The 26,380-nt window shown below is 38.2% G+C and overlaps 1 protein-coding gene across 1 annotated transcript in view; it reads right to left on the reverse strand.

Moving 5' to 3' along the window:
- Positions 1–756: 756 nt before the first annotated feature.
- PPP2R5A (protein phosphatase 2 regulatory subunit B'alpha) overlaps positions 757–26,380 on the reverse strand; it is a 42,093-nt gene continuing 16,469 nt past the window's right edge. Inside the window, exons 3-14 of the mRNA XM_041413514.1 lie at positions 24,882–25,078; positions 19,721–19,822; positions 14,210–14,302; positions 12,159–12,289; positions 11,884–11,943; positions 10,583–10,691; positions 8,088–8,141; positions 4,868–4,918; positions 4,048–4,167; positions 3,832–3,959; positions 1,631–1,732; positions 757–907 (exon numbers count right to left, since the gene is read on the reverse strand). Of these exons, the coding sequence (XP_041269448.1) occupies positions 775–907; positions 1,631–1,732; positions 3,832–3,959; positions 4,048–4,167; positions 4,868–4,918; positions 8,088–8,141; positions 10,583–10,691; positions 11,884–11,943; positions 12,159–12,289; positions 14,210–14,302; positions 19,721–19,822; positions 24,882–25,078 (1,280 nt within the window). The 3' untranslated portion in view covers positions 757–774. The remainder of the gene's footprint in view (positions 908–1,630; positions 1,733–3,831; positions 3,960–4,047; positions 4,168–4,867; positions 4,919–8,087; positions 8,142–10,582; positions 10,692–11,883; positions 11,944–12,158; positions 12,290–14,209; positions 14,303–19,720; positions 19,823–24,881; positions 25,079–26,380) is intronic.

Genomic DNA, 26,380 nt, shown 5'->3' on the forward strand with positions numbered 1-26,380 from the left:
ATCCAAGATGGGTCTCTCTTGGAGACTGCACCACTCTGGAGGGTCCTTGGGCTGATGAGGAGCATCATTGATGGGCTCTCCCGAGGAAGCTCCATCCTCAGCTGTAGCAGGAGGAAACCCCTACCTAGCCCAGGACCCAAGAGGCAGCAGAAAAGGGGTTATGGGCCCTGGCCACCCCAACCTGTTGCAGGTGATTCTTTCCCTACCCTGCCTCCTTTCTAATGTGAGCATTGTATAAATCTAAATCTGAATCCAATCAGGAATTCAAGGAAAGCTCTGTATCCGAGTTCCTTTCAATGCTGTAAGGGGCATATACTGAATATCTCAAGTTACTGGTAACGTACCTTGGTTTTATTTGAGAAAATACAGCACAACTAGAAGCCTTTTCTATCATCTTAACCAAAGTATGCAGCAATGTGAAAAGCACATATAAAACAAGGAAAAATGTGTACGTAGCAAACTATACCACCTATGTGCAACACAATCAAAAATTCAAGTCATAATTCTCACCACTCCCGTAATTATTTCACTCATTAAGGATGATAACTCAGTTCTATGAAACACTGGAAGTGACAGTATATCAATAATTAGACAAATTTACAATATGTTGTGGTAATGACATCACTTAACTGCTGTATTTAAATTCAAATCTTTACACTTGCCAGAGAAAAAATTTGGCTGTTTCTATTATACTGAGGTTTCTTTTGCAAATCCTTATATATTTCAAAAGGGTACAAAAAAAGAATGTCTGCCGAGTAGAGGTGGTCATTTCTTTTATTTGGCACTTGTATTGTGTGCATTGAGCACGTTGTGAGTGGCGTTCTGCTTTTCTGCCATCGCCTTCTTAAGCTTTAACTCCTCCAACCTTCTCCACAACTCTTCACGTTCCAATTCTTTCTTTTTCTCTCTGAAGGAAAGAGTGAAAGATCAATTTCAGATGTGTTTTAAGCATGGTCTGGAGACACAGTAACGTAACTGTGACTAGCATCTACTAATTCCACTTCAAAGTTTTTCTCCAAAGCTATTTTTAGAAGCAATTACAGTTTCCTCAATTAAAAAGAGAGCATAACAAGTCATGGTGAGTGCTGAAACTGTACCTTGCTCCAGCAAATGCAGACAATTGCTGTAGGGTGGCTTTGCACAGCTGGCTGCTGTTTTAAGGAGGCTTCTTGTCACATGTACGCAAATTAAGGGACTGAGAATCTTAGAGGGAAGAACACAGCTGCCACAAGGAGGCTTGGCAGTGGTCTCAGCTGTCCAAGGGTCCCCTGTGCCCTGCCTCCCTGACTCCAGCAGTGCTGATTAGTAGGTTATTAGGGTAAGCGCTGGTTCTGCTGGGCTATGAAGAGTTCTCCAGCTCCATTCTCTTCAGACACCTGAGGCAGCACAGCCAGCAGCAGCTGAGACCCACCCAGGAGGGAGCACATCCCCTGCCCAGGCAGGAGGGGAGCTGGGGTCCTCCTGTCCCTTCCCTGGGCTCAGCTCTCCCATGGCACTGCCAGGCACTGCCTCACTCATGGGACACCCAGCACCAAACAGCTCCACTACAGAGCCCCACAACAGCAAAGCACCAGCCAAAATTACAGCTTGGACATACTCCTCGGTGGGAACTTGGAAAAAGGCTCAGTACCTTTGCCTTTCTGCTTTGTACGAGCTTGTGAGTTCATCAAAGAGCTTGCCATTCATTTCCATCAGGGTTTTCAGCACATTGTACACCAGTGCCACAATGGTTCTGAAACAGAAGGAGCACAGCCATAAGATTTACTAAGTGACAAAACTAACTTCAGAAAACAAGCATTTTATTTCTTTTTTGGATTCCAAGCTTCTTATTCAGGTTACTACTCTAAGGCCAGGGAGTTTTCTGAAACAAAATCCTCTCCATTTTATTAATTTACAGAGGAAATTATAGTATAGTTAAACATTTTTTGAAATGGCTATTTAATCTTAAATTCCTGACTTCTGTAATTGCACAGGATATAATTATTCATGCTGTGGCTGTACTTTAAAGCCATTCAATTATGTGAACCTTTAATAAACCAAGTTTTAACAACAACTCTGTAATATTTGAGCAATGAAACATGAGAGTCTAGAAAAATAAAACTTCTGGCTTGTAGCTTCAAGAAGGCAGCAGACAAACCACAGGCTTAGTGTGGTTTAGCACAGCAAAGCTCTCCTAGCAGTGTTTCTGGGCAGCAGGAGTCTTGCTAAAGAACTAGAACCAAGAACATCAGATAATGGATTTGGGTACCTCAGTTTCCTTAAGAAACTCACCAGTTTGAGCAATGCTGGCTGTGTGTTACATGGCTGCCTGTATTCCTGCACTACCCTTCTTTATGTGAAAGTATTCATATTTCAACAAACCATCTTAAACATTGTGTTATCTCCTTTAAACCTACTCATCTTTATACAAATAAATAAAAAACCCATGAAAACAAACAATAAAATGCCTATCATTAAGCTTAATCAATAAGCAAAAAGCAGGTAAACTGTCTTTTCTGTCTTCTCCCTCGCTAGCAGCTCCCCACTGACTGCAAAGCTGTGACCTTGAAAAAGGAGTCAAAAAAAACCCTAAGGAAATAACCAAAGAACCAGTTTTGCCTTTTGAGTGCACTCTGTCCACCATGGCACTAAGGAATCTCCCAGCTGTTCCTGAGAACCTTGTGCTCATTCCATTCAAAATGCACAGCATCCTTTGCCTGTTTATACACTTATTTTTTTTAAAATTTGATTTTTTTTTTACACCCTGGCTTTCATGTGGTTTGAGGTCAAAACCTTATTTAAGGTTTTGGTTTTCAGAGAGGAAAAGTTGGATTCTGAGCAAGAAGTTGAGTCCGTATCAGACAACCAGATGGATAAAAGCATGTTTTACTGCCCTCCAAAACAGATTAGAATCAAAGGATTAGACTTTCTTCTCCAAACTTCCTTGTCCTCAAGTAGGCAATTATCCTGTGTCTTTTACTTCCTTCATAAAGAGCAACTTCTGCCTGCACAGAGGAAAGAGGGACATCCTCCAAATTTGCTGAGGTCTCAAATACAGTGATGGTCCAAGGACTATTCCCCAAAGTTTATATCCTGTCTTGGCTGCTACATTTGCAACTAGACACACCATCTACATAAACCCAGAATAATTGCAAAGCCTCCAAAGGCTTAAAACAGGACATCTCGTTTACTGCAGGGTTATGAGGCTCCTGCTCACCCTGGCTTTTGCCTGTACAAGCTTTATATTCTGCATACTAACTTGCAATTTAATTCAGAGTACTGGCACCAGCAAGCTTTGCTTTTCAGTATTTAAATACCATTACTGCTTTTTCAAACACAGGAATACCAGTATTTCACTTGTGGCACTAAATAGAAAGTGAAGTAGTCACTCATTTCTCAGTCCTACCATCCTTTATAAGGGTTGCTATTCTCTGACAGGATCTTTTCCTCTTCTTATCTCACTGATCAGCAATAAACACTTATGAAGGCACAGACAGCTGTATTCATCTCAAGTATTAAAGGACAGCAAAGCATAAACAGAACCTTGGAAATGGTTTTGGCCTAAGTAGCATTAATTTCCATTTTGAACTAACACAAAGGATCAGATGTGATTACAATACAAAGATCATCATCCAATTTCCTCACACTTTTTCAATAAATTTCAGGTCTCCATCGTAACAGTGCAGAACAGTGAAAGGACAACACAGCTGAAAGCGACACTTGATTTCCAGAATGTCATGGATTTCATCTGATTTAAGTAAAAATGAAGTCACATTTATAAGCCCCTAATCCAAGCCTGAAACAGTGGACAGTTTATTTATGGTGCTACAGATAAAGTGAAGCATTACATACGGATTCCAGTGTTCTTTGGAGATCTTGTACAAACTGCCAAACATAATTGGCAGAATTTTATCAATGTTCTCCTCAATCAGGCTAAGAATGTATTCGTTATTCCAGAAGTACAAAGCTCTTTCTGCAACCTGAAACACAAAGTTAAGGGTTTATAACATCCTTAAAATAAGTTACCACAAGGTTTGCTTGGGGTTTTTTGATACTTATTTTATTTACCTGAAAATGTGAACTTGACACACTCTTGGATATTTGCTTAAATAAAGGCTCTTCTATTTTTTTGAACTGTGTTGGTTCTATAACATCTAAGATTTCTTCAATTTCACCTAAAAACATGACCTGTTTGTTTAGAAAGGAAAAAATGAATGAGAGTGTTTCATATCACCACCGTAAACAGAAGCAAACGAAATACAGCTAATACATTAGTCATGAATCCTGCAAAGAACACTGTTTGTCATTACAAAGCATTTAGACATACACAGGGCTTTTGCAGCCTAAAAGAAGTCAATCATCACCCTCAGCTAACAGGTTACAGCTCTCCTCTTGGACTTCTTTTGTGTGAATACTGAATACTTCATCAAACTGTTTCTCCAGAAAATGGGGTTTTACAGTTAAAAAGAAAAATAGGGCATCTTATTTCAAGAATGGTTGCAGAGATTATCAGATATCACCAAAGTAGCTTTTGAAGTGATAAGTAGTTAATTCCCATATAAAATTGCAACCAGCAGAACTCTGTGCAGTGAAAAATTTATCACCACTTGCAGAAAAAGAGACAACGGTGTTAAGGGACCCACTTTTAAAGAGCTACTGGGGATGGAATCTGGTGGGATAAATCAAACTCCTGGTTTTCAAACTAATTTTTAACCACATAGAAGAAACCAGACTGCATCACATGACAAAGGTGAGTGCCTCAAGAAGCTTCAAGAACTGCAAGTTTTCTGCAAGATCTCTTTAACAGCACAGCAGAGAGAAGGTTTGTGAATCTGCCCCACGAGATTTTACATCACAGCAGACACCAGAAATGAGACACAAAACCAACCTCTTTCTGACTGCATGTTTTTGGCCAAAATTTGAGCAGTCCTCTGATTACCTGTGTGAAAAATACAAACAAGTTAAAACAAGACAAGTTTCTATTAAACACTTGATATAAAAAAAAAAAAAAAAGTAGTACTGGTTTGCTTTTCCTTATCCACTAAACACTTGATATAAAAAAAAAGTAGTACTGGTTTGCTTTTCCTTATCCAGAGGTTCAACGAAAACTGAATAAACATTCATTTAAATATTTGTCTCATTTAGGTTATCAGAGTAACTCGGACCCCTATTGCTTTGTGTGCCTGTGATTATCCATTCACACTCTGCTGATCACATCAAAGCGTCACAAAGTGAAGTTAACCCCCCTGTAGCTAAATTTCAAAGAATATTTTTTGTCTTCTACTCATCCATACTTCAGGGAGCACCTGCCTTGGCATCAAAGGTTTGAAGCCTGAGAGGAAACAATAAATGCTGACAGGGCTCTACAGAGGAGCCATGGCCTCCCACTCTTCCTTTTCTCTGCTACAATTTGACATATTAGATTGGAAACTCAAGTAAGAAAGATGTGAACTTACAGAGAAAATGTGTTCTAATATCTACATTTGAAACTAGCTTACACAAGACTGGAAAAACAAAACCTTTGGGAAAATTAATTGGAAAGTACAGCCCCCAAGAGGAATGGAGGGAATACAGCAAAGAAAGGCTGGAGGCATTTTTCCTAGAAATAAACATCTCACATGGCATCTAAATTACAAAATGAATTCTGGCTTTAAAAAAAGGACACAAAAAAACCCTGCAACTATGCTCCAGAAGCAGAAACATTCTCAGAGTGTTATAAACTTCCATTCTGAAGAAAGGACCTCTACTTTTCATGATACAACAGCACCTAACTGATCATATCTAAAGGAAAAACTTACTCAATTATTTTAATACCTTCCACATTTGCTTTTTGTCATGTTGATTTTTTTCCTTCAGCTTTCCAGCTGGCTGCTTTATTAACAACTACATGTACTATCAAAAGCATCTTTCCAGAGAAAAAAGTTAGTAAGACTAAAGTGCACTTCCTAGCACAAATTACTGCAAGAATTTTTAAATATACATTGCTAGAGAAGAGACCCATATTCTCAACTTGATAAAGAAGTAACATGTTCTGAGTATAACAGTGCACACCTCAACAAGATACGTATTCCCTGTTCCTCCTTGATGGAGTATCAGTTTCCAGCTTGACTGTGCCTTTATATTAAAAAGCTGACACCTACACATTTATGTTCATGGACTGCTGCTTTTACTACACAGATTAAGATTCTTCCCTGAGCTACAGGATTCCCATGAAGTGGGTTACAACTGTAGGCACCTACTGGAAAACTTAACTCACGTACAAGGACTGCACATTTAGCCTGATTTCTTCCATGTAAAGGCCATTGCACTCAACAGGGTTAGGTAACAAACTCCTCTTGTCAGCTCTGCAAACATCAGGACTGACCTGAGGCAGACTACCATAGCTACAAGAGCTCGGATTGAATGTCCTCCAAATTGACCCTGAGTGACAATCCCCGCCAGAAAAATAACAGTAAGGTATGTGTGAAGACAGCCTTCTGATGGAGTTCTTAAAATATTACTTGACCTAAAGCCAAGAAAAATTTCCAATGCAATCTCATCAGTTGACCCAAATTTTAACATTTACTTTTCAAGCATTTCAGAAAGTTTCTTAAAGCTTCACTTCTTATCTTAAACTTTATTTCCTTTATAAAACAACTTTTACTACACACTAGAGTAACAACCAAAGCAAACACAGGTAGTGACTCTGTACTGAGTTCCTGTGTCTTCTCCAGCCTGAACTCACCTTTAACTGATTAAGAAGCAACCCCAACTGTACAGACCACAATCCAAATGAGCCTCAGAACTGCACTGTGGCACTGCTCTAAAGCCCTGCCTTGTTCTCAGCAGTTTGGGCTTGGATCCTGCACCACACTCCTGTAAATTTGTGTCAGGAAGTTGTGACCTTGTCACTTCATTCAATCTTGCAGGTTTTTATGCAACACTACATGTTCTGCTCACATCTCAGCTTTAACTGTCAAAATGCCTGGGCTGTTTCTTCACTTGGCTTAAGGAACATGGGTTACACAAAGCTCACATCTCAGCTTTAACTGTCAAATTAACAGCCTGGGCTGTTTCTTCACTTGGCTTAAGGAACATGGGTTACACAATTCCTTTCTCCTCACCCTATCTCACAAAATAAGCTAATTGACCAGTGTGGCCAGGAACACTGCAGCACAGGGGGAAAGATGCTTCAAGCACACAGGGCAAATCCATAGACACCCTCCACCAGCTACAAAATAACTGGTCAGCTGAAATGGCTGTGCAGAAAACAAGCTTCCTGAAAGGGCACTCAGTGAAGATCAATGTTATTTTCTCAAAGCTGTTTGTCTTTTTTTTATAGAAGAAAATTTAGGTCTTGCATAAGCTCCTAATTTTTCAGTCACAAAAGGGGTGAAGTATTTAAATACCAGCATAGCCCTAATCAAGATATTCCTGATTGTCCAACTAAAACCAGTGTCTTTTATAGCTGGCCTGACATCACTCTGTGTCCTCACGAGCTGCTGCTGAGCCTCTGTTCTTCATGGGCCCTGCCAAAGCCTGTGCATAAACTCTTTCTAGCTGAGCTGTCAACATGTATCATGGGAGACTCAGTCTGGCAAAAGCCACACATGCCTGAATCACCTGAGTTTTGACTGCCAAGAGGCAGCCCAGAAACTGAAGAGGACAGACAGAAACACCACATTTGGAATTTCAGAGTTCTTTCTGTCTAAATGAGGTGTTGTTATTCTTTTCAACTTTTATTTCAGGATTGTTTATTCCCTAAAATATTTCAACTTCATGCAACGGCTAAGCACATGCAATTGTACCAAAACCACTGAAATTTTAGTTTTTATGAGGAGAGAATACAGTCATGACATGCTTTCTCATTTAGGGTAGTTTGGTTGATACCAGAAGTTCAAACTTATAGTTAAATCTGTGCTCTATCTTGGCCACAAGTTAAGAGATAAGTGCCCTTGCAAACTCAGAATTTTCTTAGCTATTCTAATTTCATTTCTACCCCCCGAAAAAATCCTACCTCTCCATCTTTAATCAGGATAATGCAGCACTGCTGCACAGTTTAACAGGTTACCCTGCAATATTTAATTGAAATTAAAAAATAGAAAGACATCCAACTGAAAAACACTTACAGGCTCTGTTAAAGTTGTATCTTTTTCCAGGAACTGTACGACACAATAGGCAAGCTGGAATGTAAGTCATATGGTTATTTAGTTTAAGCAGACAGTGTTTGGACATTGCAGCATTACTAAATATCACAACTTCTAATGGAAGCACTTCAGATCATGAAGGGGGAACCCAACCCAAGACACCCCTACACAGCCATTTCGTATTAGTCCAAACTAAACAAAACAGCAATTAAAGCAGCAAGGCCTGCTCTATCTTAAAAAAACCTTCCTGCATACAAAAAATCATCTTTTCAACCTAGAAAATTATTTTCAAGCTTGGCAGATATCTCCCTAACTCAGATCCCATATCCAGACAGATTTTTCTGAACATCAACTCCTGTATTAACAATACAAAGCTATCACTTTCAAACATCTATACTGGGGTAAAAAAGGCCATACTTCCAGTAAAAACCAAGTTGTAACACAGGTTTGACTGAGCACACATTGCACATTGCTCAGGTGACATCTACAGCACACAACATTCAGTGGTAAGATTACAAGTGAAAGAATTTGAACGTATTCCAAGGCCACAAGAGATGAGGCAGCTGCTGCCCAGCTGAGTATCCTGTTCCAATGCAGCCATGGCCAACAAGTGCCTGCGGAAAGGTGGAAGAAGTGGGGAAGCAGAATGGAACTAAGTCACCAGCCCTGCTCTCCCAGCCTCTCCTGGTTTTTGTGTAGTGCCTGCTCAGGCCAAGGATATTTAATGTTATATAATTACTTAGAGTTTAGTTACTGAGCACATCACTGATTAAGTAAACAACCATCCCATGCAGAAACCATACAATAATGCTGTTACTGAACTAGTTATACTCTTTTTTAGATTCCATTAAGACTCATTTTAAAAAGTCACAGAATATCACAATATAAAGCAAAGACAAAAATTACGTAATAGGTATTACATTTCAATACTCAGGATGCTTGAATTTAAGCACCATCTTTTTGGGTGGTTTTGTTTTTTTTGGTTTTTTTTTTGGGTTTTTTTTTTGTTTTGTTGGGGTTTTTTTGTTTGTTTGGTTTTTTTTACTGTTTTATGCCAAAGCAGATAATTACAATGCTGTAATTGCAACAGGTCTAATTTATTTATTTTGCTCTTAGGCTACTGATGCATTTGTATAGATTCAAAAAATAACAAATGTCACACATTAATCTCACAAATCCCATCATTTGCGTATATTCAGTACAGTAAAGCTTTACTGTTCAAAGACACAAAGACTCAAGCTTACTTCATCTTTAAGGCTGGCTTTAACTTTGAAGGGTAGGCTGTATTTTACTCAGCAACAAAGCAGCCAGGCCACTTGGGATTGCAAAGCAGATTTAGCACTGGCTTAGGCCTTTGGGATAAAATGAAGCACACAGTGCTGTGTGTGCACCTGGCACCAGTGTTTTATGAAGGGACAGAAGAGTGGCCTGGTCAGCAAGAAAAATGTGACTTTCAGGTACAGCTGAATTAATAGGGTCCTTTCAGTAGCCATGAACTGGATTAAATGTATCCCAGAAAAAAAGGGCAGCTTGCTGTACTGACCTGTCAGTGAGAACACCTTTGGGAGGTGACTGGGCCCTTTCATTTCACTGACTCATTTCATGAAGCAGCAAGGCAATAAACCCCAACGACAAGTGATTTGCTTAATTTAAAACTTCATATGAGAATTAGGAATTAAGTGAGCTCTTCACTTGATCCTGTTTGTAGACTATACAGTCACAACGATTTCACTTTCATTTACAAGAAATCTATTTTCTTGTATCTTCAGTCTGTATGGAGCTGTATTAGTGAGCTAAATTACAAAGCAAGTTTTAATTAGCCACAGCAGAATTACTTCCAAGTTTGCATCAACCATATTCAATACTTGTAGTGCCATATGTCTTGAAAGGACACAGATTATTCCTCAAACGAAATGCTGAATGTCTGTGGCAAGTATAAGAATCAAAGTCAGCTGAAGAACTGCAGCATTCTGACAGCATGTCATGGATCTACACAGTTCCTGGCTGATCCAGAGAGCTACTGTGCATTTCTGCTATTTATAAATGGCAACAACATTCTCCCTCCCACCCCATCACTGGTGCAGCTTTAGGAAGAAAAAAAACACTTCTGAAATAAATACCTGGCCATACCCAAGGTTCCTTTACGCACAGCATTTAAGTCACATAAAGGAAATGACAACAGCACAAGGCCCTGGGATTAAATGAAGTTTAAAGTGTGACAAGACTACAAGCAAAAAAGCTTCCAACTTCAGCTGATACGTCTTTGATTCACTGGTACATTCTTTCACTTGTAATATATGCCAAACATTATCTCAAAATTAACATTTAGGTATAAGATCTGGAAGACTTTTAGAAAAAGTGACTGAATTTGCAAATATTTTGGAATATTGATATTATAACATAGTGCTTTAAATTTCATTAGTTTCAAATGTAAATACAAAAAACCCCACCACTCTTAAAAATAGGCAAAAGCTTACCTGTGCATGAAACAAAGCTAATCCCTTTGCAGTATGCATGGGAATCAGAACTTTCATAAGGAACTGTTTGTGTTCTGCTTTCAGTGGCAGTGCAAAACCATTGATAATACTGAAAACATGAATAAGCAGGATTTATTTTTATTAAAAAAAAATTTTTCCTAGCAAGTCAAGAATTTCTGTAAGTTCAACTGAAATTCCATTTCTGATTCAGTTTTTAAACCTGATTATTTTGAAGCCATACAATAGCTCTACATGTGCACAACCTTTAAAATTAGAGTTTAGACTGTTAGTAAGGAATACCAGAGAACCACACTAGAAGCTAAATAATACCCATTAGATGAGCTGAAGTATTTTTATCATGACTTCCATTAAATAAAATCATCTACAGTAAGTCCTGTTGCCTAATTGTAAAGCTTAGACAGATATATCAGGAAGCTGATCCATTTCACCCACCATCACTAGCAACTTGCAGAGAAAAAAGTTTATACAATTTTAACAGTGCACTTTAAACACATGTTTTGAGATTGTTGAACAACCTTTCCTTTCAAAAACAAAGTTTAGAAGTTGTCTCATTGATTCAGTCCTCTTATATTTAAGAGCTGATGACCTATAGACAAGACAGAAGTCCTTCAGGAAAAGGTTAGTTTCTTTTGCCCCTTACATTTTAGGCAAGTCTGAGAAAATAATGGGATCCCTATTACTTGATTTTTCATGAAAATTTGTTCCACAATAACTTCATCATATTTGTATTTTTAGTTAGACTAATAATACAATTTCCTACTGTGAAATGTGTGACAGTTTTGGAAAGGCTTTAAAAAATACCAGAGAAAAACTTCAAAGTTCAATTTAAGTTAATGAAATAACAACCAAAAAAAAAAGAAGTAACTAAAAACCCCTAGCAATTACAAGGCTTTCCTGAATAAAACTGAAGGAAAACCAGCCTGCTGAAGATGAAAACAATTCAGCACAAGGACAAAAGCTAACATTCATTTTCTGAATCAAAGAACAAGTCATCTATCAGGGAGAAGATAACCAAGAGCAGACAGGTCTGACAAACAAGAACCCTTGAGAAACATTTTTTGCCTGTCATCTTTAAAACTTGCACTGAAAAAAGAATAATTTATTCTGTGTCCTAATTTGATATTCATGTAGTAATCCAGACAGTATTAGATTATCAGTGACTGCAGTTCATCACTTGTTACTGTAATGATTCTCTTCCCCCCTCCATTCCCAAAGCAGAAAAGCTGAAGCAAACATTCACAATAATGTTTCGTATTTTTCCTGTGTCAGATCAAACTTACCTTCCTAATATCTCAAGAAGTTCAGCAACACCATTGAAGTGCTCTGTTTCATATATAAACCTGTTACCAAAAAAGACAACCATCAAAATTTGCCACAGAGGCTCACAGATTCCAAAGAAATAACTTTTACTAAGCTTCAAATATTTGAAAGCAAGATCACAGACCAAACACAGGTCTTTTACTTCAAGAACAAACCACTGCAGAGACCCAGACTGTGAAGGCAAGATAAAATATTCCTCAACCTAGTCACACACACACACACACACACAGCATACCTGAGGAAAATGTTGTTTATCTGTTTCCTGATGAATGCTCTTAAACCGAGGAACTTTCCATAAATTCTATGAAGAACTGTCTTTAGGAAATCACGTTCTCGTGGGTCTTCACTGTCAAAGAGCTCCAACAACTTTAAAAATTAAATTGAAATGTATTACTTTTGAAAGACTGATGGTTTTGTTACTACCTGATTTGAATTTTACCTTTAATTTACAAGTTTACATTAGGAAAAAAAATAGAATCAGTTTAACTGTACATTTTGTTTAGATGTCAATAGTAGACTTTCAAAATTATTTTTAATAATGTTGATTTTTTTCTAATGAGATCATCAGCTTCATTCTTTTCCTGTGTAGAACAGACACTGAAGTCATTCCAGTAACTATTATACCATCAAAATAAAAATGCAGCTGCAAACATGAGATTATCAGACTGTAGATAAGTGGTTTACACTTGTTACTTAAGAATGAATCAAATCCATATCCTGTATTTACAAGTTTGCAACTAAAATCCTTTACTGCTTATCTCAAAACTTGTGTCTTGATGGCCAAGCAAAAGCATTCCTACACAAGAAATTTTACAGTTAAGGAGGGGGTCACAGAATAAGCAAAAGATATGCAATTACTAACCAATTCCCTATTAATACAGACTAAATGCTGCAAGAAGCTAACAAAACTTTCCACACACTTTTTTCTTGTAGAAAGACTTCCAAGGATACAGAAAAGACCATGCTCACTCGGAGACATAAAAAAAATACTCCAGTCACATAACAGACCATAATTGTTGTTGTTTTTTTAACTCTGCATGGCCAAGCAACAGCATATTCAGAAATGTTAGCTGCCTTGAGCAAGTCATTAACAGCTCAAGCAGTCACCAGAGTCTCCTGCTCAGGTCTGAGCTTAGGTATGTCTATACCAAGCAGCACAAGGGACTGGAAACAGCTGTTCAGGAACTTGGTTCAGGCTCATTTCAATTTTATATTTAGCAGGAATTTCTCAGGGTCACTACTCCACGTTTTTTCCCATATATAGATAGCTGTTGGTTGCATTGTCTCTATCTTGTACTCTAGACAAAGATCAAGTGAAATGTCAGGAACAAACTCTGCAATGCTGCTCTCAAGGACCACAGGTCAATTTGTAAAGTGGACACCCATAGCCAACAGCTCACCAGCAGCCTCAGGCTTAAATTTTGTGTGTAAGTTGAATAAAACTGAGAAGGAAACACATATACAAGAACAGCAGAACCAATTAAGTGGAAATTAAATGACAGCAGGGAGGGAAAGCATCCACCTTGTAGTTTTACTTTTCCTTGCTGTATTGTGATGGCCTGCCAGCACTCACTCTTCGGATACTGAGCAAACAAGTATTTTGACAAAATTTGGCAAACAAACATTTCAACACAGTGAAAAAATCCCCACTGAATTCACCTTGAACCAAAAATTGTTATTGCATTTCTACACTGTAATTCCCTTAGAAGTCATATCTAATATGAAATCTCACTTCATTTTCTTGCTCATAGTTGCTTTGCATGGTAAAGCATGACTTTCCTAAGTAATTTCTTACTTGATTTTCCTTCTGTGGTTAATACACAATAGTAAAGAGAATTACACTATCTAGACACAAGGAAGGAGGTGCTGAAACACATTTAATGTAAAATAAGTACATGAACTTTTTACGAGAAAAAAAGTTTGCTCTAAGTTTTTCCACTGTAAAAAAAAATTTAAAACAAACATAGGACTACAAAAATATAATTACCACATTGTTGATTTGGCTGGAATTAAATTACAAATCATGAAAAACTTTACAAATTCCAAATATCTTGCATTGCCAAGCACTGAGGTTGATATCTGAAAACAAAGTGTTCCTGAAGTTACTAAATACATATAGCCCCTGTGGTATGATGTGCTGTTTATTTAGTGTTTGGCACTAAACCACTGCTGCAACAACTGAAATTTACCCCGTGTCAGCAGGAAAGCTTTAAGAGTCCATCTGATAAATTAAGCTCAAGAGGTGATCTTTAAATCCCACTTGCAACTTTAACACTCGCCTCTTACCTGCTGCACAAATCTCTGGTCAATGTATCGCTTCGCAATGCTGGGCTGAAAATCCGGGCTCTCCAAAAACCTCAGGAAAAACTCATACACCAACTACAAACAAGGAAATGAAAATTCTGAAGCTAGTAAGTACACCATAACACAGATCTCAGCCTTGTCACCACCAACAAAGGCAGTGGGACTATTTACATGCTCAAAAAGTACAAAAGCAATCAAAGCCTAACACATCACTGCTTAACCACAGTTCCAGCTGGAATTTACTGAAATAATTACAGTAAGTACCGAGAACACTTTAATTCCCAGAAGAGTCAAAGCTTAATAAATAATCTCCTGAAAATACCACTAGTGGACAAAAAACAAGTTCTAAATGTTACATTCCTGCCACGTTAAGACATATCACGCAGAAATAGGTTACCAAACATTGAGCAGCGCTGAGAGTTAAATTAAGTGCTCTAACATTACATAATTCCTGAAAGAGATGAAGCAACATCTACTAAGTGTAGCTGAAATTAAGTTTTGACCACAAGCTCTGAAAATGAGAAGTTGTATTAAAACAGCTGAATGAATTCACAGAAACTGAAAGAGTTCAGATGAAAATTAGGCTTCTATATCACGGAAACTCAGTTATAATATCCATTATGGCTTGTAGCACATTATTTCTTCCTAGTTGAAATTCCTATTTGCTACAATCCCACAATGCCCAGAGATAAAAATCCTGACAAGAGGTAGAGCTACCAAAGGCCTGGGCCAGCAGAGTGGCATGAAGAGGCCAGAGCACAAGTCCCATATTTTGGGGTTCATCAGAAGTCCAAGACAAAACATTGCACTTGCGTAACAATGGCAGATTAATAAAGGACACAGAAGGCACCTCTTCACTAGAACAGAACTGAGAGGAAGGATGCCTTATGTTTAGATTACATTAAGAGTTGTTCATGTTCTCAATGCCTATTTCATAACTCCACATAATTAAACAGCTGATTAGTAATAACACTACAATGCAATTTAGGTACATAATACCATCACTGACTGGGCTTCTAAATAAAACCCATGCAGAGCCGTGCTCATACTCAAAGGCATGAATTTCAACTATTACCACTCTGAGTACTTAACTGAGAGCCAACACCTGAGTAATTCATAATTATAATTAGGAACCTCACTTCAGAAAAATGCATGACAGTAAGTACTTTTATGTAGAACATTTGAGCTGACAGTTACTTATCCATAGCCTCAAGGAGGGTGTTCTGTACGTGCACAGCAGAGGCTCAGAAACTCAAGCTACCCTTCGCTTTGTCCCCCTGCAACAGACTGTAAGAACAGCTTTTCATATCAGCAGTTTATGTAGAATAACAGGATTGTTAGGGCTGGGAGGTGTAGCAGGCCCAGGGCCTGCAAGGCCTCCTTGGAGGTCAGAAGCCTGAGCTAGGAAATGCCAAGTCACGATGACTCGGGCCTTAGAAGCCCCTCTCTGCCGCCTTTCGGACCCTGCTTATCTCTCTGTAAGCCTATAGGTCACTTTCCCCTGGCCCTTTCTATTGTACAGTTTCCAAAACCCCTGTAGGGTATAAAAACCCCTAATTCTGCCTGGTTCACCAGAAGAGCTGTCACTGAGACCCTTAGTCGGACACCCTAATAAAGAATCCTGCGGAACCTTACACAGCGCTTCTCCTCTCTCTCCCTGCATCTGCTGCAGCGGCACCAGCAAGCTAAAGAGCAGAAATCACAAAGAGCTGACAATCACTAAGAGCCAGAAATCACTTAAGCTTGCTTGGCTGCCTGCAGCTGGGAACTGCTTGGGAATTCGGCCGCTGTGCTGAGCCCACTGAGCTATCCTGGCCACGGCAGCCCACCTGGCATAGCCCAGCTGAAAACTGCCACGATAGGGAGGGATCTCTGGAAATCATCTAGTCCAACCCCCTGCCAAGGCAGGGTCATCTAGAGCAGGTGACAGAGGAACAGGCGGGGTTTGAATGTCTCCAGAGAAACAGACTCCGTGACCTTCCTAGGCAGCCTGAACCAGTGCTCTGCCACCCTCAGGGTCAAGTTCCTCATGTGTTTCAGCATATGGCCATTTCTCCTTGTCCTTCACTGGCACCATCCTCTTGGCACCATAACAGACAACCCAAGAGCAGAATTTTTCATGTTGCCATACTCCAGCCTCTGCCTTAGAAAGTGCACAACCATGGCTGTTTAATACCTCCACCAGTGACACAGCCAGTGGAACTGAGGGCACCCTCAGCATGTTTGCAGGTAACACCAACCTGAGCAAGTGCCTTCAGCAACCTCATCTTGTGTAAGATGTCTCTTCTCATGGCAGGGGGCTTGGACTAAGGTGATTTTCAAAGGTCTCTTCCAACCCCAACCCAAAACATTCACATTCTCCTGATCTTTTTCAAACTAGCAACTAGATAAATCTGTATAGAAATGCGCAACATATGGCCAGAGGGAGGTTATATAGCACAGCTTCATAGGGATTAATTTGGAACTTAATTCAAGATTTCTGTAATAAATTCCTAGATTAAATATTTCTGTCAGTGACAACAACAAAGAACAGCCACGTGTGATAACTGCCACAATACTAGAAGCTACCACCAGCGGGGAAAATAGAAAATAAAATATATGTCATGTTACCCACAAGAAAGGATAAGTTGACTCTGAAGCACTAGAAGAATAAACACAGGATTAAATTCAAAGATTGCAAAGTCACAGTTGGAGTTCCAAGAAAAAGCTTTGCAAAGCATTTGCAAGCCCTTAAGCTGAGAAAAGGTTAACCATAGGATGATTCAGATCCATCCTCACACTGAAGCTATGGAAGTGACAGATGAAATCCTAGGATATTCCAGGAAGATACTGACAGCACAGACAGAGATGCACAGACCTACATGTGCTTGAGGAAATTTATTAAAACCTGAAAGGATACAGAGAAAGCCACCAGAATTGTCACAGGACACTTTCTAAGAGTCAACATTAAATTGGCATACTTTGTTTTCCCAAAAGGACAGGGAAGAAAGGATAATTATGGCTTTTTTCCATAAACAGATACAGTGACTGCAATAGACATCAAACACATGAACTAAGTGAAAAGCACAATGCTGCAACATCTTGTAACAAGCTGTCTGAGATTAAATTCAGGATATCAACTGGGTATGGTATCAAATAACTTTGGAAATCCTTGTGAGCCTTGGGAGACACATGAAAGCCTCTTTATCCAGGGCATTTCAGGAATCAAATTGCAGTGGTCATTTCTCACTTCTCCTGTATGCTAATGTTTGCAAACGTAAAAGGAGAACAATAACAACCAAACCAGGGGCACCAGAACAGATCCTACCTAAAGAGACAGGCATGCTCAGCTTTCTTGAGTCTAACAGAAACATTACTTTTGGAAATACTAAATCAGGGGAAAGATGTTGCATTTAGTATTTTTTGTTCTCAATACTGGTCTGCTTGGGTCAAAAAGCAATGAAATACAACTCCTAATGCTTTAGTGATTCAGTCTTGCAGGAACCACTAGAATATTGTTGCTTTTAAGTACCAATTCCACCAACTCTGCAACTCCCTAAGCTTCAAAACGCACAGTGGCTTTAAATGCCAGCCTGTTCAACCTACTTTGGCTGTTACAAATAATCTTGAACACTGCTTTAAAGCAACATCTTTCTAGTGCCATTCGTTTTACTGAAGGTCTGGAGTCTTTCGTTGTGGCTACACACACTGGTAACTTACTAAGTAATCATGTCAACAGATTCAAGCAGAGAAGAGTAGAGGTTCAGATTTTTTTTTTCTTTCCTCTCTCAGAAAACTGGCTACCTGACTGCCAGATCAGGATAGAATTTGGAATTTGTTTATAATTGATCTGTCACAAATCACAGCCACCAAAACATCCACACCTTCCCTCCTTAAGCAGCCCTTTAGACTATGCCAGAAATAATAGTGTATTTTGCTGGGGAGGAGAATGGCTGTGTACAGATTTTATTCCACACACAAAATCTGACATTTCCAGCAGCTTTGTGCTCCTGAAGGGCAATGAGCAAATTATTAGTCTTCTATGGTCCAGTAGCACATCAGCTGTAAAAGGACAGAGTGGGAAACACAAACTGTTTCTACTGTGCTGCAAGGAGTGATCTATTCCAAGGACAGGATGAACAACAGACATGGGAGAGGGAAATCCACAACCAGTGACCAGACAGCCTGGCAAAAACTCCCTTAGAAAACAGCAAGGAAGAAACCTGAAAATACAATGTCAAATAACACCACACGCTACAAACCTCTTTCACTTCCTCTCAGGCAAGCCTAAGGCACAAGTGAACTGATCACAGAATCCACAGACCTTTTTCTGTGAACAGGACTAGAGTTTAATTATGACCTAAAGTGAACTGAGGTAACATTTACAAATTTTACCTCTGAGACACAGGTATTTAGAAGTCAGATGGTGCTGCTTACAAGAGACATTTGCTTAGCTCTTGCACCCTCCCACCCAACAAAGACAAGTCTCTTATCTAGTTCAGTTATAGCCATTTCTCCTATGAATTAGAACTGGTTATATGTAAGGCAATAATTATCACAGCCTTTAACCTGCAGAGTTATTTTTTGTGGTAACTTAATTCTTGTTTGATTTAAGTCTGAAATACTATGCTGAATAGGTACATTTTAGAGTCAGTATTAGAAGTGCAGTTTTTAAATAAGAGCATTTGTGGATGCATTAGCACTGTAATACCATAGGGGCAGAGTAGCATCTTAGCTCTTGAGAGAAGAGAGCAAATGGTATGCAGATGTGCAGCAGCTTAATCTACCCACTGCTAGGAGTTGCTACTCCACTTTGTTCAACAGATACTACTTACATAAATTCAGCAATGAACTACCTGAGATATGTGCTTGGACATTTACAGCTTCTAAGAGTTAACTGAAAATAAAATAAAATTCAGCAGCATTTCAAGTCAATCACGCGATGGATACAGCAGCACTATAAAAATCACGAGATGGCCACAGAAGTGCAACAATGGAATAACCATGCAACTGTTACCAAACAACGCTGATATTGTCAAGTTTTGGCATGAAGGGAGGCAAGAGGGTGGGGAAGAAGGAGGGGATTTCTATTTGCTCAAAGGACAAATAAAGGCTATTACTCCATTTTTTGTTATTGCCATGAGAAGACAGAACTGTTAATATTAACTTATATTTTATTGAAGCAACACTAAGAAGTTGCTCAATTGCAGAAAACAAACCTCTTAGGTGAAGAGCATAATTACCTAAAATATCGACAGTTTTAAGACATACATACACCACAATTTAACAGTCCAATCCCTCAGTTTAAAAAATAGTATTTAAGCCACTTAGAAGAGTTACATTCAGCCATATTCATACATACTAAAAAAAGCACCACTTTTTCTTCCCTCTCAAGTATAAAAACTCAATTGTATTATAAAAGCAATTTTCTTGTTCTTAACAAAGGCACAAAATAACTGAAGTACCTACATTTCTTGCCTTACAAGAAGGCTTAGAAGTAAAGGAATCACATACCTGTATGTGGGGCCATGAGGCTTCAAGAGTTGGTTCATCTTCTTCTGGATCAAAATCTGGGTTATCACTAGGTGGAAGTGTTCTGAAAATATTAGAACTAATCTGCAAGCAAAAAAAAAAAAAAGAACTTGTATCACTGTCTATGCTTTCACAGATCACACTCATTAAGGTACTGCATTTATCCTGAAATCAAATGAAACAAAACCATGTAAAAAACGTAACATAAGAAGCCACTACCTCATTTTTTCAAAACTGCAAAATACAAACAGACAGAAGTCTGTAAGATGTCAGTGAAAATAAGAAAGTAACTTTTGTCTCAACTGCTTTACAAGCCTGGAGCAAGACATGGTCCTATTCCAGAATCCTCCCTAAAACTATGGAAGTTAAAAAAAATCAGCCTCCCTATCAAAAATAATTTTTTAACTACATGATACCAAGAGCTGTTTTTATGTAAGACCACAAATACAACAAAACTAATCAATTACAATTTAAACAGAGCTCTCTCCACATAAGAGAGCATGTCTGTCATGTAAGGCAGACAATCCCAAAAATGTACCTTATTTCTACAGTTCTTTACTTGATTTCAAGATATTTCTGTTTACATTTTTCACCTTTGAATATGTTTCAAGGGTTTGGAAAGTTAGAAACACATAACCATTCTAGCGTTTCCATTTCACATAGTACCTATTTTTTCTTAAAGTTACTCTAGGTTACATTTAGTCACATCAAATCAATTTCAAAAGGACAAGTTTAATAAGGTTTCTTCAAGGATTTTTGAAGTATATTGAAGTATGGATAGAAGACCACTCAGATGTCAAAGGCAAAATGTCATCTCTTGCACCAGATAGCACGTACTGGATTTAAATCTCTAACACAAACAAAAGAGAACATGCAGTTCAGTTCATTTCTGCATTTTCCACCGTTCTTTCAGGAACAAGTTTAACCTGACTTTTCCAATCACCTTTTTAACTCTTTTAGACTTTTTGATCAAATCTGTTTCAAGTAGCTGCTTATCACCCAAGCCTACTAAGCACAAAAGAAACTGTCAGTTTGCAGAAAATCCTCCTGCACATATTCCAAGGAGTCTCCGAGGTGTTTGGAGAATCTAGCAAAAGGACTTTAGAAAGTTCCTTTAGAAGTCACCCAGCTGGCTGTGCACATAATGATCAGCTGCCTCATTAAACAAGATACACAGCTATTGCATAAACTGACTTTCCATTTCCTCCTATGCCCTTTGCTCTGTGTCGTGTCACTGTCTCCTGTTGGGACACAGCGCTGTTGTCCTGGACTGGAAGGGCAACTAAGTTCTGTGGGGATGGGTTCAGCTATCTCTGAGTTTAATGCACAGGAAAAACTACAAAAAAAAAAAAAACAAACAAAAAAAAACAAAAAAAACAAAAAAACAAAAAAAAAAACAAAACAAAACAAAACAAAAAAAAAAAAAAAAAACAAAAAAAAACCACTCAAACAAACAAACATTCCCACAAAAAACAGTTGTCCTTTAATGCTGTAAACACAAGGGACTTGGGATTCCAAAGCTCAGGAACAAAAGACTGGTGGGGGAGAGGAAGGGGAAATAGGAGTCACACAGGGGAAATAGGAGAACATTAATTTTAATCAAGCTCAAAAACCAGCATTACAGTCCTGGTTCTCTTATTTGCTTTGTTTATTCTTACCAGGTATTCAATAAAGCCCTCCAGAACACGAATCAGTCTCCTACAGAGAATGTTCTATCACTGCTTGCAAGTGTTCTGGCAACTTCTCCTAAAAACACTTCTTTTTCTTTCTAGATGCACCTTGCTGAACTGAGCCAGTCAGCCTTTAGCACAGAACCTCAGAGTAGTGAGTAAGTTTCATGTCCAAAACACAGCTACTAAATACACTTGTGCAGCAGAAACATTAGCAAGCCTCTCAGCCAGGCCTTTGGAAAACCAACTGTATGATTTTCAGAATATTCAGTACTTCCACTAGCATTATTCATATCTCAAGAATACATAAAACTTCAAATAAATGTCTACCCCCCCATAAAACAGTTAATTTACTTTATTATGCTTGCAATACTTTAGCAAATTCTTCTCTACATCCTCTCATATTATTTAAAACATTATTTTTCTTTCCTAAGTGGTGCCTTATCCCAAAACTGTGATTTCAGAAACACAAATCATAAAAGATTTTTAAAGCTGGATAGATTTCCAGAGAAATCCAGCATCAGCTTTCTAAATTAAATCTCAAAGTTTTCCAAAAATTACACCAGAAAATGTGCCGGTTAGTACTGAGATAGAGCAATTATATTTTATGAAAACAAAAAATAAAAAAAGTTATTGTCTGTACATTTGATCTAAACATTTGAAAGATACTAGGTTCAATTCCAATTTCTGAGTGGTTTTTTTTTCAGTGCAGATTGAGCATAGCTGATATCTTTTAAATTCTGAATTCACAACTCTAGCAGCCTGTTAGGACAATCTCATTACATTAGATTTTATATGCTGCTGGGGAACAAGGTAAGGCTGATGGGCACAAGGAGATGAAGAGTTATGTATACTGAAGAGACATTTCTGTCATGTTCCCAAAACTGATACAAGGTAGAACTTTCTAATTTCCCAGGATTAAAACAGTCACAATGCCAAACCCTAATTTCCTTTTAGCCTCAGAGTGCTTTTAATTGAGAATTTCCAAACAGAAAAGACACTAGTTTTGGGTGACCCAGAGCTGTGCTACAACTTCAAAGCTATTTGTAAGCAAAACTCCTCCTCAGCTGAAGGAAAATCAGGTTGCCCAAAAAAGATAACCTACAGTGTGTCCTGCCAACAACAATTTAAACAAAGACTTTTTTAAATTATGTTGTTTTATCCTCAGTGGCTTGAAATGACACTGGTCATTTCAGGATCCAAGCAGAGCAGAGACAACCACAGGAGCCTGTGTGATACTTGGCTCAGGAGATATCCTGGCAACAGAGACCAGTGAAGGAAAAAATGCCAGACACCTCCTCACCTGCACGGAACTTGCCCATGCACTGGTCAGAAAGAACATTTTATTTCCCTTCCTGCTATCTTTAAGGCATTGTTGACTTTGCCTCCCCACAGCTCAGGCGACTCCAAGGAAACCTGTTTGAAACCTGAGGTTGTTTCCCCTGTGAGCTGCAGAGAAATTGTCCCAGGCCTAGGGAAAGACAAGGGGCTTTGGAAAGAAAGTGTTTCTGGTCTGCCACTGCTGCCACTCTGGCTTTTTTCAGGGAATTTTTTAGTCTGTCCTTTACTACCAGCCAGATTATAGCTGGATTTCATTAAGGCCATTTCTACTTTTTCATCCCCAAAACACACTTCAAACTCTGCAGTAAAACTCTTTTTTTTTTCTTTTAACATAGGAACACTGAACAGCCTAAAAACTTAAAACCCAAACAAAACAGAAATGAAACAATAACTCTTCAATCTCATACAAGTTTTGCTACCAAGAAAGGCCTCGAGCCTGACACAGGTGTTATGTGGAGGGAGAGACAGACCCATGCAGATTTTTTTTCTGAAAGCTGGTACTTCGTCCTAATTCACAGCAAAGGCCCTTTCTGCTGCCAGTTGCCAGGGAGATTAGAAATACTATTCAAGCTTGGAGGGATCTTTTGTCTCAAGCTCTCAAAAAGCTCTCACTGAGCATTTAAAGCTCTCACTGAGCTTCTTCTCTTTCTGTCATTTTAGGGGAAAAAGGAGATGGAAATTTGTTATGGAAGGAAAAACAAGCATCCACAGAATCCAATCATTTGCACAACAAAACAACCTCAAAAGAACAGCTCAATACCACCTTATCTCCAAGAAAAGAAAACAACCCAAATATAAAAGAAAACCTCCCTTCAACAAGTACTATGGGCTAGTTAGTATATTCTTTCTTCTACCAAGAGGCTACAGAGGGCACACAGAATGCGAAAATACTGCAAGGATTCAGGCTTGCTGCCACCAGCAGCAAGAAAAAAAAAAAGAAGCCTAAGAAGATGTGAACATACTTTATCTTTTATTTTCTTATATAGAAAACATTTAGGACAGAAAACCAGGTCCTTTAAAAAATGAGACTATACAAAACCCCCAAGTGTCATAGATTTTTTTGTAAAACTTAGTAAGCATCTGCTGAAACAGCTGAAATGATTAAAAGGGTTCCAATAATCCTAGCCCTTCAGTATAATGGTAAAACTTCCACAATGATTTATATTAAAGATCTAATCTTCCCTATCAACTGCCCAGGAAAAAAACCCCAGCCCAACAACAAAATGAACTGTAAGAAAAAACTAGCTTGCACTGTAGAGAACTACACAAGTTGCAGGCTGTGTATTTGAACTGCTCTGCTTATGCTCCTGAGAGCTCTTTTAAAGTCAGCATTTTATCTATGTAAACTTCACCAAAGTTTAGAGAACCACTAATGTAAATACATGGGCACTAAAGCCATTGTTTTTACATTTCACATTTCTAGGGGAAAAAAAAAATTAGATTATTCTCAAGTGTCTTTCAGCTGCATTCCCTATACATGTAGTATAGGCAGATCAAACAGATTACTTAAGTAGCATTTGAAAAGGCACATAAACACCTGGGAAAGTCTGCAGGTAACCACAAATATTTTGTTCATTATTCAACAAGCCATTAGCAGCAATTGCATGGGACAAGTCATCCTATGGTTTATAACTCCAGCAAACCACTTAGGCTGCTCTAGTACAGCTCTTCAAGGCAAAAATAATAACAAACAGCCATAAAAAGTATTTACAAAGTAGAGTTGCTTTCATATACTGATAAACCTTTCTGCTATCACCAGCACCTGCAGCAGTAACTACCAGAAAACTTTAGCCTAACTCTCCATTGCCACTGGTAAATAAAGACAGGCATTACTGAAATATTGCCATTTTCTGAAAGAGAACAACTTTAAAGCTTACCCAGACTGCAAGTAGCTGCAGTGTACTAGTTCTTTAACTTTAATTAATCTGAATGCATCATGCTTCAGCCAATAATTAAAACTTGCAAGTTGTTTGTTTTTACAAGCCTGTCTGAGCCAAGTTATCATTAACAAATTATATTACATTGTATAAGCAGAATAACCAACCACAATTCTGAGTTAAATGGCATCAGAGTCATAAACTGATTAAGATATTTTATTAAAATACAAACTACAAGAAGAGCATTCTACTTACCATTTTCACTATGTCAGCATAAGCTGATTCAACAATCACTCCACGATTTGTTGAAACATATTCAACCAGTTCATTCAGTGTTGCTCTCTTGATTTCTTTACTTTTCAGGTCTGAAACAGAGTCCATGAAGTCAAAGAGCACACAACACTGTTGCAACTTCTGACAAAAAAGATCCTGCTGTTCATTGAAGGTGGCATCTGTAAAAGAAAACAAAAAAAATCAAACACCTAAGTCTGTAGAAGCAAATACAGGATTTCTAAATATTTTGTTGACAAGTATTTGCATAGCTATGACTTGGGTTTGTTTTTTTTTAAATGGGGAAGAGTTGTGCTTCATAGCCAGCAAGCTAACAGCAAATTATTAAGCAATTTTGCCAAAATGAAAATATCTGTATGTCAGAATGAAACATCCACCATCCCAAACTTTTGGTACATGAAAGAAATAACGGACAAAGACATGGCAGTAAATTTATTTACCAGCAATGGGTTACTGCATTAACTTTATTTTAAATACATAAATATTAACAAGTCTCAGCTCTCCATCACCAAAAGTCATATCCAGAAGCAGTGCATCAAACTAACCTTTCATTCATCCGATTTGTCTCATTCTGTTCCCTAATCCTTTATTATGTAACCTGCTTAAAAGCTGTAAAATCTGCTTTGAAGGAACCTTGTCTTTTTACCCCAATGCAAAATGCTTCACATACTTTTGACATCATGTGATCAACGTTTCCCTGAAGAAAGAATTCCAATATTTCAAAAGGATTAATCCTGAATTTTAATGCCTTGGTCTAAATAATTTATGACAATCTTCGTCATGTAAGGGTTTTCCAGATTTTTTGGGCTATTAAGACAATGTGTTTGGCTGTGACTTAGCATTTTCATTTTAGCATTCAGTACCTCTGTAATCTGATAAGCAGAATTCCTCCATTAGCATTTCACATTTACTCTAAAAGAGATGGATTATCAAGCACTAACTACACTCTTCAAAAATTTAACACAACCTTAAGATGTTGTAACTGTTCCAAAGCTGCATGATCTTAACAATCATAAAAAAAAGTCATGGTTTTAACTGAAAATTTGGTTTAATATGTCTTTTGTTCTTGTTTTCAATTGTTTATAGGAGTTCAAAGCCACTGGACCAATACAGCATCACCTCCTCTATCAGCCAGTTGGTATTTCACTCACTTTGGTAAAAAAATAGCACTCCCAATTTTATCTCCAAATAAAGAATGCTCTCCCCTGAAGAATTTTCAAGACTGGTTACAGCCTGACTACATCCCTTAGCACCATTCATTCACTGCAGTATTGCTATGAACACTGCTGTTTCATCACCAAGAAGATTATCAAGACAAGAAAATGCAACTGAGTACTGAAAATCTTAAATCACACTTCAAAATCTGAAAAAATCATGGAAAATCTCATGCTTCTCTTTAATGATTTAGAATTATTCTAATTCAACAAACTTCATTAAGTTTATACCTTTAATGGTATAAATAA

This window comes from Onychostruthus taczanowskii, unplaced genomic scaffold (assembly GCF_017590055.1).
Source record: "Onychostruthus taczanowskii isolate IOZ18803 unplaced genomic scaffold, ASM1759005v1 scaffold42, whole genome shotgun sequence".
NCBI lineage: Eukaryota > Metazoa > Chordata > Aves > Passeriformes > Passeridae > Onychostruthus > Onychostruthus taczanowskii.